The sequence below is a fragment of the Octopus bimaculoides genome, chromosome 5 (assembly GCF_046866305.1).
Source record: "Octopus bimaculoides isolate indiv1 chromosome 5, ASM4686630v1, whole genome shotgun sequence".
NCBI lineage: Eukaryota > Metazoa > Mollusca > Cephalopoda > Octopoda > Octopodidae > Octopus > Octopus bimaculoides.
In genome coordinates this window covers 4,851,313-4,869,490 of record NC_142932.1, presented here as the reverse complement: position 1 = coordinate 4,869,490, position 18,178 = coordinate 4,851,313, and the positions used below count along the sequence as shown (strand labels likewise).

Sequence of the window (18,178 nt, the reverse complement as noted above, 5' to 3'; positions counted from 1 at the left end):
GAGTTCAATATATTTTGTTGTTGAAATTATTCCAATATATTTGCTACCCACTTTTTTTCTTTTTAAATGTTCAAATATATTTGGATAAATATCAACACTAGATAGATTAAATCTTAATATACAGAAGAAAGTGTATGTTCCAAGTTGTTGGCCACAGTTTTTAATCTGGGTAGTTGAAATTTTGCATAGAGACAGATCATTTTAAATAGAAGATCATGGGTGATATGACTTTTTCTGACCCCAGAAGGTGATGAGGTGGTAGAATAGTTAGAAGGTTTGGTAGAATACCTTAAGTTGATGAAATAAAGTAGTAATCTAGGGGAGTCAATTGGCAGCACTGTTTTAGCACCAAGCATGGTTTCTTATGGTTTCTTTTCTTGCTCTTTGTAGTTTGAAAGTAATGCCTGTGATATTTATCCTAAAGTTTATTGGCCCGGAGGCAGTGGCCTATCATATTGGTGGCATAGAGAGGCAAAGCTTGCATGCTCACATGTCTGTTAGTCCCCTTCAACAAAAAAGGCCATTGTCCAGCCGGTATGTTCAAGAATAGATATATGGTCAACCAGGTCTTATTAAAGTCTTGGTGTGACCTTGGCCAAGGATAGATATTGCCGCTAGTAACCTATAAATTCGAAATTCAACAGTGAACTAAGTGTAAATATGTTGTTGTTTAGACCCAGGCTTTAAGTATAGATAGAACAGCTGTATGACTGAAGGTATTTCAGCAGTGACCATACTGTATTTTGCATATTAAAGACTATGCTGTCCAATGGTGTTCCTTAAGACAGTAAGATGCGATTTGGAGGAGATTTGGTTGCTATTTCTAGTAAGACTAAGCAACTATGTAGAAGCTCCTTTGTTAGCTTAAATAATATTTATCTTCTGGCAATGACTATTCAAACAGACCCACGTGTTGGAAGGTTGTTGCCTGAGTAGTGCAAAGGCATCATCCACCAAGAGAAGGGAATCACCTAGAAATCCACCAGGAGAAGGGAATCACCTAGAAATGCAGCGATGTGCATGTTACAACACATGACCCTACGATACTACTACTACTGCTGCCACTTACATCTAATTAATTGATAATTAAACAGTGCTATTGTTACTCATAGCCATAAACATATATTGCAAATATGCAAATGAGAAACTAGTTTTATTTAATTTCATTTTAATAAATATGTTTTTATGAAAATTAGTATTCATTTCATTATTTTGTCTAAGCATCATGAAATTAGATTATAATTACTGGTGGAACCCATGGAAATGCTACATTTTATCAATGTTCTTATTTGTTTCTTTGCATAAATTTATACATTTTCATAACACTGTTACATTATGTTAAACTTTTCAGTTATATCTTCGATTTCACTCCTTGTTAAGGTTGCTGAAGGCACAACACTTAAATTTATTTAATGATGTTAAAAGATGCTGATCACAGTAAAAGTCCATGTATGATACACTGCCATGCATCTCAGTTTTGGGAGTGAAATTAACTTTAAAACCCACAATGTCCTATATAACATACTGTGTTGCATTACTGCGACAGGAGTAGAAAATCTATAATCCCACATATTAGTTTTTAATATTTCATTATATATACAAAAAAATATTGGCATATTATAGTTGTCCTCATCGTTTAACATCTGCCTTCCATGCAGGCATGGGTTGGATGATTTGACAGGATCCAACAAACTGGATGATTGCATCAAACTCCAATGTCTACTTTGACATGGTTTCCATGACTGGATGCCTTTCTAAATGCCAACTACTTTACAGAACGTACTGGGTGCTTCTTCTGTACTTTGTAGTTCAGCAGGTGATTTATGACCGATAGAAATGAGAAAAAAAAAATACTTTACTCAAAAAACCAACAATGTAGAGAGTACTTCTTTAGGGAGAGCATCTGGCTATAGAAATTCTGCCTCAGTAAAGTTTTTGTCTGACCTATGTCAGCATGGGGTAGAAAAAAAATGAAAGTTAAAAATGAAGAATTTCATTCAGTTTTGGTGGAATCGAGAATCTCTATGGTAACGGTTCCCAACCGAGGATCTACAAAGGTAGTATTAGGGGTCTGTGAGCAGTGCTCAAAATATTAAAAGGTTGCTGTGTAAAAAGCAGAATGACATATAATTCAGTTTAAACACACACACACACACGAAAAGACTTATTGGGTAAAAAAGGCCTTTTAAAAGGCTTGGGGGTCCATGGGAAGAATTTATTAAGATAAAAGTGGTCCAATAGTCAAGCCCATGCCAGCATGGAAAACGGACGTTAAAGGATGATGATCCTTCAAAAAAGGTGAAAAGATTGGAAGCCACTGGAAAAGAGAGGCCAGCTTACTCTAGCAAGAAAAGATAAACTGCAGAATTATATCCGAGCAAGGCCAAATAAATATTGTTATACAAACTTCTTAAATGTGTTACATAATATTAATTACTAAGAAAGCTATTATCCATTCATTTCTCTCTCTCTCTCTGTCATGTATTCGTTAAAAAATATATTGAGAGCTGAGGAATGTCAGTGATTTAGTTAGCTAGGAGTGTGTGTGTGTGAGAGAGAGATATGTTTTGATTGCTGAACCTCTGTCAGATCAATGGCATATAGTTTAAACAATTACATTAAACAAATCACCACCACCTACACTAACCCATCCACAAATCTACACCACCACCACCACCACCACCACCACCACCACCACTGGCACTAACTAAATAGCTAACACCTACAACCACTGACTGTACACTACCACCGCTGCCGCCGCCACCGCCGTCACGCCACTACGAACAATTAACTAGCCACTACTTACAGCCACCCACTCTACTCATCACCCCCGCCGCCGCCGCTGCCGTCACCACCACCACCACCACAACTAACCAGCCACCACCTGTAAGCCAACAGCAACAACTCAGCAGTCATTTACCACCGCCACCAGCACCAGCAGCAGCTACAACAACAGCTAACACCACACCTGCATCACGATCACCGTCTGCAGGTACCAACTCTACACCACCGCCACCCATTTTACGTAACACATAAGCCACCACCTACAGCAACCTAGCCACAACCACAGTCTTTAGCCGCCGCCACCACCGCTACGGCAATATTAGTTAGTACAATCAAAACCCTTATGACAGTAGGCGCGGGAGTGGCTTGCTTACCTACCACATGATTCCGGGTTCAGTCCCACTGCGTGGCACCTTGGGCAAGTGTCTTCTACTATAGCCTCGGGCCGACCAAAGCCTTGTGAGTGGATTTGGTAGACGGAAACTGAAAGAAGCCTGTCGTATATATATATATATATATATATATATATATATGTATGTGTGTGTGTTTGTGTCTGTGCTTGTCCCCCCACTACCACTTGACAACCGATGCTGGTGTGTTTACGTCCCCGTAACTTAGCGGTTCGGCAAAAAGAGACCGATAGAATAAGTACTAGGCTTCCAAAGAATAAGTCCTGGGATTGATTTGCTCGACTAAAGGCGGTGCTCCAGCATGGCCGCAGTCAAACGACTGAAACAAGTAAAAGAGTAGTAATAACCGCCACCATCACCACAATCGCTATAACAGCAGCAGCAGCAGCTACTACCACCACCCTAATACCATCGGCAGCCACTACCATCTCGTTTTCGTTGCTCCAACTAAAGCTATTAAAAGGGAATGATGACATTTAATCATTACATACGTTAATAATAATAATAATAATAATAATAATAATAATAATAATAATAATATTTCCTACTATAGGCACAAGGTCTGAAATTTTTGGTGAGGGGGGTGTGTGGCGAGTCGGTTACATAGACCTCAATGCGTACCTGGTACTTATTTCACCGACCCCGAAAAGATGCAAGGCAAAATCGACCTCAGCAGAGTTTGAACTCAGAACACAAAGAGGGCCTAAATGCCTCTAAGCATTTTACCCGGCGCGGTAAAAGATCCTGCAAACTCGCTACCTCGATATAATGATATTCCTTTTTACTAAAGGCACAAGGCCTGATATCTTGTGTGGTGGTGGTGGTGGGGGGACTATTCGATTACATCGGCCCAATGTTTCACTTGTACTTAATTTATTGATCTCGAAAATATGAAAGGCTAAGTCGACCTCGGCAGAATTTGAGCGCAGAACATAAAGACGGACGAAATGCTGCAAAGCATTTCGTTCGGCATGCTAACGATTCTGTCAGCTCGCTGCCTTAATAACAATCCTTTCTATTATAGGTTCAAGGCATGAAATTTGGTGGGAAGTGGCTGGTCGGTTACATCGAACCCAGTTCTTAAAAGGTGACACTATTTGATCGACTCGAAAGGATGAAAAGCAAAGTCGATTTCGGATTGCCGCAGGGGCATCCAATGAGGGGGAAAATTACAAGGATAATTTACAATTCAGGTGGGGTTTTACATAAAACATGATGGGAAGAAAGGGAGAGTGGGGGAATGATATAAAAATATACATAGTAAACAAATGTTTACTATGCAGTTCATCTGATACTGAACTCAAATTACGGCCAAATAAGGAACCCTGAAGATCCAGGATCACCCTGACCATCGAAGACACAAACCCTTACTTAGCCCTTGTGTTCCATTTTACAGGAGCATTCTTAGAGTAAGTCCATTCACCTTAAGCATATTTTTTAGAAACAACTTCATAAGTTAGCAATACTCGGACAATGCACTAATAATGTGCAGTGCAGTTTCGTCGCTCTGGGCGAAAACACGAGCAGCATTGTCATACATGTAGAATTTACTTCGAACCGGCCCCTCGATAGTACTAGCAGATTAGGGGTTTCTGGAAGTTATTCATGGTAGTCCCGGGCATGAAAGTTTCCCGAAACAGACCAGCTCGTTCGTCCTCGTCGACGCTTATAATTTCCCCCAAGAACGTCGTCACCCTTACCCACCACAAGATCTCTATATAGTGATCATGTAGAACTTCGGATAGTAGAGGGCAATGAACATTCCAGGTGCCAAGCGCCAAACTTTTTTCTTGACCCAGGACAGACCTCTGTCAAAATGATGAGCTGTGGGAAAGACGTGTTTTACAAACGGACCATATCAGCTCAACCGTCCAAGAAAATTGAGCGCGTGATGCAGTCTCAGTGCCTACGCTTTAGTAGGGCGTTGGCAACAGATGGACCGCCTGATCAGTGAAACGCATCCTTCCACAGAAAGCAGAAAAGCAACTACTCCAGTCTGGCGAAACTTCAGTGGGGCAAACGCAATGGTCAAGTGGTAGGTTATTATGCTGGCGTTGTACGTATATTTACTTTCATTCAGTTTCCTCTCAGGCCGTTTCTGAATGTCGCTAAGCATTTTGCCCGGTATGCTACCGATTCTGCCATGTTGCCATTTATATAATAATAATAATAATAATAATAATAATAATAATAATAATGGTGGCTGTGTGCCGAGAAGCTTCCTTACGAACTTCATAGTTTTGGGTTCAGTCCCACTGCGTGGCACCTTGGGTAAGTATCTTCTACTATAACCCCGAGCCAAATTAAGCCTTATGAGTGGATTGGCAGGCAGAAATTGAAAGAAGCCCGTCGTGTGTGTGTGTGTGTGTGTATAACGCGCTCGGGCGTTTGCGTTTGTCCCCCACCATCGCTTGACAATCGGGATCGATTTGTTTACGCCCCGGCAACTTAGCAGTGCGGCAAAAAGAAGTCGATAGAATAAGTACCGAGTTTAAAAGTTCTGTTTTGTAGTCGATTTGTTCGACGAAACCTTTCAAGGTGGTGCCCTGCCATGGCCGTACGCCAATAAAACAAGTAATATATAAAAGATCATTCAGTGAACGCAATAAACGACAGACACCTATCCAAGCAGGTAAATAGATTTAACAGCTGCCAAAATGTATCAATGAAGAAACTTCCATGTCGTCACTTAAAATGTGCTAAAAAGAACAGCAAAATTTCCCTTAAGTCATACCATAACAGAACACGTATAATCCTAAAGACTTTGTGAGTATACTGATAAAAAAATGGCTGATATGCTTTTAATCCTTGATTTTAATCAGGGACGTACTACGACTCAACGACAAAAAAAAAAAAAAAGAATGGTTTCTTATATAGACAAAGAGTCTCAAATTTAATGTTGGTGGAGCTAATAGTCGATTATAACAGCCCTTGTTTCTTATATAAGGCAAAAGGCTGTAAAAGGTCTGTTTTCGACTGATACTTTATTAATTCTCAGAAGAATGAAATGTAAATTTGACCTGGGCAAGATTTGAAACCTTAGAATAATAGTTATCATATGGAGCCAGAAACTTAGGGGAGGGAGAAGGTAAGAAACAATTATATCATCTTCGGTACCTGACAGGTATCTTATTTTGTCGACCTCAGAAGGTTAAAAGGTAAAGTTGGCCTCGGCAGGATTCGAACAGTAACACTGGCAGCTCTGACCTGTTAAGTAATTTAACTATTCTCTGTAATTCAATAACCACATTGTCTAAATGAAACGTTTTCAATTACTGTACTGTAGTAGAAGTGAGCGACCAGTTTTGAAGGAGAGACAAGACATGATAGGATATGAAGAAAACTCGAATATTTTTAATACACCACACTAGTGTATATGCCTTCCTTTTTGGTAAAATGTAATCCGTTACCCTATCTCTATTTTACATAGCAGAATGCTACAGGATCTGTCGTTCAAGCCTCACTACGCTTATGCACTTATTACTTTAACATAAGAATTTTTCTTGAAGAAAACTGGCTGTCGTCTATGCAAGCAAGTTTCCCTCCCCTCCCCACAGCAATGGTGTTTATCCAAAAGAAAGGCCGATTCGGACCGATACAACTTGGCACCAGTATCGTTTGTAGGCTTGGTATTTGGAATACCAAGGGCCGGAATAGGTACCGCAAGGCATCTTTCTCGATTATCTAAAAGTACTTTATTTCATTGACACTCGAAAGAATGAAAAACAAAATTGACTCCGGCAAGATTTGAACCCAGATTGCAGACAGTCGGAACAAATACCGCGAAGTATTCTATCCAGTTTTAATATGAAATTCTTTTTTTTTTCTGTTTAAACAAAAACTTTTATAAAGCTGCTGGTGTGTTCTAACACGTCTTGTCCTTTATTCATTGTGACAAAGATGGAAAAAAGTTAAAAAGTCGCTGTTCTAAGATAATGCAGTCATATTCATACACGAGACAGCTTTTAGACAAGATCGAGCAGAGCCGATACAATCAACGTTTTTGTACAAGACCAAGCGCAACTGGTGCAATCAACACAGTATATTACTGGTATTTATTTATCGACTCTTAAATCTTAGCGTGTCGACGGGGTTGGCCATGAAGGTAATGAATCGAAACAATTATTGTAAGGCATCGTGTCCAACGCCCTTGCAGTCTGCTAATCTACCGCTCTGGATTGGATTTTTTTTTATCGATCCTGAAAGGACGAAAGGCATCGTTGACCACGTCAAATGTAGCCGATTAGAAAGGGGGAGAGAAAGAGAGAAAGAGGGAGAGAGAGATGATGAAAATGATACGTCTGTATTATCATCTATCATCATGTATAGGAATGGTGTTTCGATTCGCATGTGTAACTGAAACTTATCAGAGAGAGAGAGAGAGAGAGAGAGCCAGCCTTATAGCATCTTTTTCACAATTGCCTGACCAATATAAAAGTCTTAATGCCGTTGGACCAGTCCAACTATCTGTATATCGCTTGGTCTTCTAGGTGATGCAAAAACTATTAGGTTGTTCTGAAAATTAATGGCTGCTCTAAGTGTTGTGTTTTGAAATGCAATTTTATCAGAGTATTTTAATTATATTTTAGGTATATTTCGACATACTTAATAATTGATGTATGCTCTTTAATAATTTTTCACTTATTCCAGACAGAAAACATTCTTGAAGCATAGGTGCCCTTAATTATGAACATGATAAAAAAGGACCTTCGCTTACTTTTCTTGCATGAGTTCAAGCTTGGACACAATGCCTCCCAAACTGCTCCCAATATCAACAGAGCCTGGGGAGAGGGGTCCACAAGTGATCGCACAGTACGAAGGTGGTTTCAGAAATTCCGTAGTGGTGATGAGAGCCTTGAAGATGAAAAAGGTAGAGGATGGTCATGCAGTCTTGACAAAGAACAACTGAAAGCAGTTGTTGAACAAAATCCACGTCAAAGTGTCAGAGAAACGTCTCAGGCACTTGGTGTCGGTATTGCAACGGTCTCACGCAATCTACAGAATATTGGTAAGGTGAAAAAGTTCCATAAATGAGTACTACATGAGCTCAATGAAAATCAATAAGTTCGGCGTTTTGAAGTGTGATCGATGCATTTTCTGCGAAACACCAATGATCCTTTTCTTGATCGAATGGATCTTTTATGATAACCGTAAACGATCAGGTCAATGGCTTGATCGTGGTGAGTCCCCCAAACATTTCCCAAAACCAAAGTTACATCAGTAAAAGATTATGGCGACTGTCTGGGGTCTGCAATTGATGTTGTCCATTACAGCTTTTTGGAAGCCAATCAGAGCATTACAGCAGAGGTTTACTGCAATCAACTCGCTGAAATGCATGCTCATTTGCAAAAAATGAGACCTGCATTGGTGAATCGGCGTGATCCAATTCTGCTCCACGATTATGTTGTAAGAACGACACTGCAGAAACTCTCAGACTTGGGATACGAGACTTTACCACATCCTCCATATTCTCCTGATCTTTCACTCACTGACAACCATTTTTTAAAAGCATTTAAACACGTTTTTAAGTGATAAAACCTTCAGGTCCAAACCAGAGGTGGAATCAGCTTTCAAAGATTTCTTAGCATCAAAACCAATAAGTTTTTATCAACGAGGCATAAATAATCTCGTTGATCGATGGCAGAGATACTTTGACCAATCAAATCATTTGTATTGTTATTTCTCCAAAATAAGATTATGTTTCTGAAATCAGCCATTATTTTCGGAACAACCTAATAAATTAAAAACTTTACACTATCTCATTTTCTTCCTGGACGGACGAATCGATAGGTTAGTTGAGTCCCAGTCAAATGAATCTTATCGTTCACATTATAAGAGAATGTGAGAGCGATTTAGAATATCTGACCGCACTGCACCTTCCGGCCGAGATAATAATTCTATTGTCTTGTGGCTGATGCTTTCTAAAGCACAAATTCTCTACATAATACACAGCTTACACTTAAAAGACGACATAGTTATCCTACGTATACATATTTCAACCAGCATTCTGACCACCTGTAAAAATAATCACTCAATTGATAATAGACCTTTCATTTAACAACAACATTCAACAACGACGAATCTATCGACATAATGCTCTCATTCTTTACAACCTTTAGAGGGATCTTTCTTCCTTAAAAATTATCGACTATGTATTACCCAGATCTTTTCTGTTCGGCTCACATTTACCAATTCCTTTAATTTTAGTTCCAATTAATTTCAAATTTAGTGTATTGATGTAGTTTTGTACGCTAATTATCGAAATAAAATTAAATTTTGCAATGTATTAATAAATAAAAACGTAATAGCTTTTAAAGTTTGCAAATTTTGGGTAATTTTAGCCAATCGAAAGCTACAGGTATATCGGTACCTGTTTCAGTAGTAACAAGCCAAAGTATAAATCTGCTTAACCTGTGTCTTCTTTTTTTTCTTTCTTTTCGAGAAGCGTACCAGTTCCTGTTCTGTCACTATCACATTTTCATAATTTTGAACGGTGTTTTCTTGCACCTTTTCAACCTAAATTATAATACGACCAACTCGTTTAACCTTTCGAATACGATGGAGAAATTGAAAATCGAAAACAGCGTATGGGTGTCAGTAAAACGAGGGTATAAACGACGCTGTGGAACCCACCATTCTATGAATGACTCGTATCTCTGCGAGTTCATGTGACGCAGGAGATACGAAAATTGTAATTTGTTTGATAAACTACCTACAGCGTATCGCAACATTCGTTTCTGAATATTCGCTACAAAAAATGTATTATAATTTTTTGGAAAAAAAAAAAAATTAATAAAAGATCATTGAGAATTTTTTCATTCTTTATATTGTTTACATGCCTGTTCCAACATTTAACATGACTTAATTCATTAAAACTTACTAAAACTCCCGTCGTTTAATGTTGTCATTACGCACAAAATGTTAGCTTCCAAATTCTGCTTTCTGATTGGGTAAAAATAATCAAACTTTAAACCTCTGCATTTTCTAAAAATTTTCTGAAACAAGTGAATAACATCAGATTCAGCGTGAAAAATTACATCAAAATACCAAATTTTAAAAGGTGTGAGCCAAACAGAAAAGATCCTATCACCCTAATCAAACCACTTGATGTCCCTACCTCTATTCTTGTGAGCTCGCTATGCCCTACTCCCAGCCCTCGCACTAAGCACAAACAAGTCCTTTCTTCGAAACTAATTCACTGGCACTCACTTCTTACCAGCATCTCCCAAACAACAATTACTCTGTGAGTACTCGCAAGGATTATGATAATTAGCTCCTCTTTTCAATTGGAAACAAAAAGACGATCTGCCGGAGGTGGTCAATTTTTACTCGTTCAGTCCATCAACAACGTTTTAAGTCCTACAAGTGACAATGACCCATCGATATACGCAGTAGCAACACTAAATGACCAGTCTGTAAGCTTGCCGAGGAACAGAAACTTAGGCTGATTTGTTCAACGTATTACATACACCGAACTGTGTTACATAGTCTTTAGAAATACTTCTACGATCACAGAATTATAGAACACCCCATTCTCTACGTTATATTTTATATATATATATATATATATATATATATATATATATATATATATATATGTATATACACACACACACACACTTTTATCTGTTGTCTTTTACTTGTTTCAGTCAATGGAGTGTGGCCATGCTGGGGCACCTCTTTAAAAGGTTTAGTCGATGATGGCTTAGTTGGTTGAAAATTCGAAGTCACTGTCAATATTATTTTCGTTAAATAATAAATGTATACTCTACCAAAAATGCAAAATTGTTTTCATAACACACACACACACACACACACATAATTATATTGGTTCCGAATCCTAGCTTAGCTGTATTGCAGCTGTTCGATACACACACACACACACACACACACACATCAGTGGTACTTTGTGCATGAATGCAAGACACGCTTTTCATGCCTGAATTATATAATAGAACGCGAATAACAAACCAGATTTTAATATAAAATATCCGTTTTCTTTGAGGGACGGCAACAAAATGTGTACATATACATACACACGGACCCTACCTTATTTACATAGCTTTGATTTTTAATATTGCATGCACTATCAGGAACCGCCTCTAATATCTATCTATCTATCTACATATTTATTTATTATTTATGCTGGCCTGACCAATGTAGAAGTTTTTACAATAAAGTGTTACACGAAATCAATTTCAGGTAACCTGCATATGAATAATTGTTACATCTATTGACGAGCGCAACTGCGAGTATATTTGTGCATGAATTAATTGCATATATAAGATATTTAGTATATACAAAAAAAAAAAAAAAAGGAAAAAATACAAACGCAAATATATGTAGCTTTACAGATAAAATATTTGATTCGTACGAAATACGTAGAGTCTTTTTCAAGAAAAACACATTCACTCATCAGAGTGATGAGTCAAGCACCATTGTTTGCTTATCTCTACTTCAAAGCCTACCCCACCAAGACAACTTGTATCCTTTAGCAGAAACGCAAAGGCCCTCTATGTTCGTAGGGTGGAATCAATCTAGTGTTTTGAGTATTTGTCTGTTCCAAAAGGCAATAATGTAGTATATGGCGAGAAAAGGCTTTCAGCCAATGTTGCAATAGAGAATTGAAACTACTTTCTCATATATTCATATTATGAAGGGTAGTTCCTATGAATCATTTTAGAGTTTCTGAGGCCGGTTAGCTCAGCCTACTTAGCTGTAAACCGTTACTACAGGGAAAAATAGCTTATCGCTGTAAGCAGTAGTAACGCTGATTAATTATATTCGTGAGCTCTCTATGAGAGTCGGACTCTGCCAGGCTGGTTTTTATCAACACACAACTACAACGAATTATGAAAATTGTTCAGAGACCATATAAACTATGGAATACACTATATCTTTTACTTATTTCAGTCATTAGACTGCGGCCATGCTGGGGCACCGCCTTGAAGAACTTTTAGTCGAATGAATCGACCCCAGTACTTATTTTGTTTTAAGCCTGATACTTATTCTACCGGTCTCTTTTTGCCGAACCGCTAAGTTACGGGGATGTAAAAAAACAACACCGGTTGTCTAGCGGTGGTGACACATACACACACATACACACACACACACACACGACGGGCTTTCAGTTTCCGTCTACCAAATCCACTCACAATAGTTTCGGTCGTCCCGGTGTCACGGAGTGGGACTGAACCCGGTACCATGTGGTTGGGTGGGAAGCAATCTTCATGCTTGTAAAGATATCGATCCCGAAAGTTTCGAATAAACACCATTAAGTAGTGCTCTTAACCGGGTGGCTCTTCCAACAGTTTTCGATCGAGTTTCTGTCCATAAAATTTCATTTACCAAGGGTTGGTCAATCGTAGACTAACCTAGACACTTTTCCAAGATGTGATGAAGTGTGAACGTACCTTCAAATCGCGCAGTTAGGAAGCGAACCTTTTAAACACACACACCTATCATAACTATTGTTTGTTTTCTTGACTACACTTAATCAAGAGTAATGATTTGGACGAAGAGAGGAGGGTTGCGGCACTGGGAAACACTCAACAGGACACGCTGCTTTTAAGATATTCTTTTATTCAGCAGCCATACTTATTCTTTGTAAGCCTAGTTCTTATTCTATCGGCTTCTTTTGCTGAGCCGTTAAGTTACGGGGGGCATAAACACACCAGCATCGGTTGTCAATGATGGCGGGGTGGTTGGGGGACAAACACAGGCATACACAAATATTTACACACACACAGATATATGGTTCATATAAAGGATCGAATTTCTAAAAAAACTCTGATGGATTAAACAAGAGTTTTAATTATCTAACTTAATGACAATGACTGATGACTGAATAAAAGACAAAGTCAACCCCGCTGGAAGAAAAAAAGACAAAACTTTTATATAAATATATATATATATATATACACATATATCCGACGGACTTTCAGTTTCCATCTACCAAATCCACTCACGAAGCTTTGGTCGGCCCGAGGCTATAGTAGAAGACACTTGCTCAAGATGCCTCGCAGTGGAACTGAACCCGGGACCATGTGGTTGGTAAGCAAGCTTCTTACCACACAGCCACGCCTGTCCCTATAAATGAGTTTGAAAAATCTTGGATATTCTTTTACTCTCGTATTTGTTTCAGTCATTTGACTGCGGCCATGCTGGAGCCTTTAGTCGAACAAATCGACTCCAGGACTTATTCTTTGTAAGCCAGGTATTTATTCTATCGGTCTCTTTTGCCGAACCACTAATTTACGGGAACAAACACACCAACATCGGTTGTCAAGCGATGGTGGTGGGAACACAGACACACAAATACACAGACATACACACACACATATGCATCTACGACGTCTACCAAATCCACTCACAAGGCTTTGGTCGGCCCGAGGTTATAGTAGAAGACACTTGCCAAGGTGCTACACAGTGAGACTGAACCTGAAACCATGTGGTCGGGAAGTAAGCTTCTTATTTCTTTACTGCCCACAAGGAGCTAAACATAGAGGGGACAAACAAGGACAGACAAAGGAATTAAGTCGATTACATCGACCCCAGTGCGTAGCTGGTACTTAATTTATCGACCCCGAAAGGATGAAAGGCAAAGTCGACCTCGGCGGAATTTGGACTCAGAACGTAGCGGCAGACGAAATACAGCTAAGCATTTCGTCCGGCGTGCTAACGATTCTGCCATCATGCCGCCTTCTTACCACACAGCCACGCTTGCGCCTAACTCGCTATTTTAGAATTTTTATAGCTATCTTACTGAATATAATTTAAAATTATCGATTAGGCCTTCTAATTTAGGAACAATTGAATGTAAGCCTTCTAATTTCGGCCAATTCCTGCATGTAGGAGACAGATGTATCCTTGTCTTCATATAGAATATCATCGCTAGTGAAATCCCAATGTAAGACTGAAACTAACACGAAGGTGCCTACATCTGTGCGCTAGCACGAAGTGGCTAAAAATTTATATTATTAGTGCAATTTCCATGCTGGGAATTGAACCCATTCTGCCTGGTTGAAAACCAAGAATCACAACAACAAGACCACATAAGATGACTTAGTAGTTACGATTCTTGGCTTTCTAGATATACTCTCTTGCACAATAAAGCATCTCACTGTTGTCCTGCTAATGGTTCTGTTATTTGCTGTTTTAAACCTTATTCTATTTTGAATGCCAGATGTCTATTGAAAATTCTTATTGTTCATATAAAGGATCGAACTTCTAAAAGCTCTGATGGATTAAATAAGAGTTTTAATTATCTAACTTTATGACAATGACTGAATAAAAGACAAAGTCAACCCCGCTGGAAAAAAAACAAAAAACTTTTTCGCTTCAACTAAATTTTTCGCTCAGCGAAGCCTGCAAAAGAATTTCTATGTAGTTTCACGATAAAATCTCCCCAGATAACTCCTTTGTGTCTTGGTCTTTAACTTATATATATATATATATGTGTGTGTGTGTGTGTGGAGGCACAATGGCCCAGTGGTTAGGGCAGCGGACTCGCGGTTTCGATTCCCAGACCGGGCGTTGTGAGTGTTTATTGAGCAAAAACACCTAAAGCTCCATGAGGCTCCGGCAGGGGATGGTGGCGAACCCTGCTGTACTCTTCCACCACAACTTTCTCTCACTCTTACTTCCTGTTTCTGTTGTGCCTGTAATTCAAAGGGTCAGCCTTGTCACACTGTGTCACGCTGGATATCCCCGAGAACTACGTTAAGGGTACACGTGTCTGTGGAGTGCTCAGCCACTTGCACGTTAATTTCACGAGCAGGCTGTTCCGTTGATTGGATCAACTGGAACCCTCGACGTCGTAAGCGACGGAGTGCCAACAATATATATATATATATATATATATATATATATATATATATATATATATAACAAAACAAAAAGGAAGTAAGGAATGAAGGAAGAACGTCGTTCACAAAGTAGTGCTTAATATACGAAAAGATACGATTGTCGTAGATTGAACGTCTTTGATCATCGGTCTGTTCAAATAAGACTGACCAGGGACAAAACGACAACAAGGATCCAAATTTGGCACCAGGCCACAAAATCTCAGAAATCAAACAGTATGACGTCGATACCGTTTTTTTTTTGAAATCGTGAGCATTGTAAATGGAGCGAATTAAGGCCCAATTATGAAAGGGAACGCCGTTCATTAACCCGTTTCGTTCATGAATAAGATCAACTGCAGGTTGCACCTCGGTGTTCACTGGCGACCATTGACAAAATATCGTGTGATGCATTCAGACATATTTTATCTGGATAATTGACATGAGCAATTATATTGAAGATATAATTATTTATTCAATATACTTTGTCGACATGACAGTCCATATTTCTTTAATCAATATGTTGGGGGATTGAATTAAAACGTGTCCCACAAGACAATCAGTTCTTTGAATGTAAACCATGCTTAAATGCTGACTTACACATGGAACACATTCAAGCTCCCTGATAAGCAGCTATATCTTAACTCATAGTAATAATGAAAAAAAAAAACGGCTTTCGATATGATATAGATAACATATGATTATATAACGAAATGTTTACTAATATTTAGCTAGAACAATACATATGCACTCATGTGTGTGTGTGTGTGTGTGTGTGTGCGTATATATACATATATATATATATATATATTTAGGAAGTTGTTTGATCGACCGATCAGAGAGTGACCATTGGTTTCGCTCCTATAAAGCGCTTAGCTGTGTAAGCGACTCGTTAGACTCAAATGACCGGAGGCACCCAACCTCTCTACCTGTGTGTGTATATATATATATATATATATATATATATATATAAGGTGTTTTGGAATAGCTACCTCTATATCAAAGGAAAGGGAAAAGGCACAGGTTTGTGGAGTGCTAAAAATGTGAAAATTGAATTTGTTAGGCGGGATGGAGGGGAAGATACAATGAGAATTCGTAATTTCCATTGTATGAAACATAATACTTAAAAAAAACGAAAGTGTTGGGGGCGGGAAATATTCAATTTGTGCCCTTTCTCTTCCCTGTGAAGTAGGAATATTTCATTCCATAACTCTGCGTGTGTGTCCTACAAACCCGGGTTATGAATAAACTTAGCTTGAATGTTCGGGTATTAGAAACCGGGTCGTAGATTCAATGGGCACTCATCTCTCACACAAGCACGCGCGCCCACACGCAATTGATAACATATTGTCACTATAGAAAGCTAGATTATTTCATCAACAATATGAACAAGACAATGTGAGCAACAGCGGTTTCGAACCGAAATCGAAACCAGAGTTGATTGAATAGGAAGTGAATGCTAGCTAACAACACCCAACGAAGATGCATGCACATACATGCAAGCACAAGCGCATCAACAGCGTGCTTCCTAATTAACAGAAATTCATTATCACACTTATTATGTTTTACAGTATTTTAATCGAGATTCTACAGAGGAAAGAAAACTGCTTCCTTTATTTATCTATTTATTTTTTTATAATAAACATGAAGTAACACCCATCAGCATTACAACGAAAACAAATATATACACACGTATATGTTAAGCATCCATCAATTCAGTACAAGGATACATACATGCATGCAAAATCAGCACACACACATTCGCCCACACACAAACAGACACGCAGACAAAACGCGCGTCGAAACACTCACAAAATGCTCGCATGCACATAAACTACCGTTATGAAAAGATGTTGGCACAGATATTTATACGATGCACGCACGCACACACACACACATGCATGTTTACGCAATATGTTATCATACCTGTATATTTACAGAATGCATAAACGCATACACCTTTTATACGATGCGGACATATTTATACGACATACGGACATAAGCTCGCACACACACATTTATATATCTACAGACATTATACACGTATACACAGAATATTTATGCCCACACACATTGTAAATGCGTGTGTGCACACACACATACATACATGCACACATTATATGCCCTCACATATATTTACAAACGCTTTATGCACATATTTACATTCGTTGCATGCAGACGCACTACACATTTACACGCTATATGCGTGCACACACACACACACTTTAATGATATACATATGCAATTACGGTGATAAAACATACACAGAGAATGTTAATGAACTGTTCATTTAGGTTGAAAACCAGGTGAGCAAAACCTTGCATACATTTCCCGCAGACATATCAGTACATACACACCTGTGTTATAAATTAATGCATACCTGAATGATTAAAGAAATATATTTTTTTTGCTTACCTTCCGGTGGGAAGTCATCTTCGCCGCTGTCCTCCGTGGTGGCAGAAGACTGTTTCGATAAACCTGTCTGCCATTCATCTTTTCGTCTCCCGGGAGAGGAAAACAGAGAACTTTGGCTAGTTTTGTTGAGTTTGGTAAAATAGTCTGCAGCATATTGGATGAGGTTGGCTGGCCGTTCTCTGAGTACAGACACGGTAAAACCCTGTAGAAGTTCGGTTAATCCGGGTGGAATCTCAAAGCTCATTGCTTCTGACAGACACGAGACTGAGAGAGATGGAGAGAGTAGCAGATACGCGCACGCTTACTTTGGAAACAACAACACGGTGGGAGAGATTAATAAGAGAATATATATATGCTTGTGTGTAAAAATAAAGGGAATAAATAAAAAAATATATTTCCTGTTGTTCTTGCTGTTATGTATGTATATTTGTGATGCAAAGAATTTCACTTTGGACTTTGAATTTTTAAATAATTTTAAATGGAAAGTTGCTTAAAGATGGGACTACTTCATATAAACAGGAGAAACTATTATTTAACGGTAAAGTCGCAAGAAAGAAAGAAAAAAATGACGAAGTTTTCAACAGAAAAGAAAAGGAAGTTCTTAAGAATCCGAATTTACGTGTGAGAATATAAAGACACAAATAATGCAGTGATATACTTCTTTTTTCTTTCTTTCTTTTTTTCTTTTTTAGAAAAGAATTATAATTACAATAAAATCAACAAAAG

The 18,178-nt window shown here is 38.5% G+C and overlaps 1 protein-coding gene across 3 annotated transcripts in view; it reads right to left on the bottom strand.

The window, feature by feature from the left end:
- Positions 1-18,178, bottom strand: part of LOC106880932 (cAMP-dependent protein kinase type II regulatory subunit) — a 147,614-nt gene that overhangs the window by 127,828 nt on the left and 1,608 nt on the right. For all 3 annotated transcript variants that reach the window (XM_089351937.1, XM_089351938.1, XM_014931105.3), the window contains one exon: positions 17,453-17,716. In XM_089351937.1, the coding sequence (XP_089208063.1) occupies positions 17,453-17,716 (264 nt within the window). Of the gene's footprint in view, positions 1-17,452; positions 17,717-18,178 lie in introns of those variants that run through there.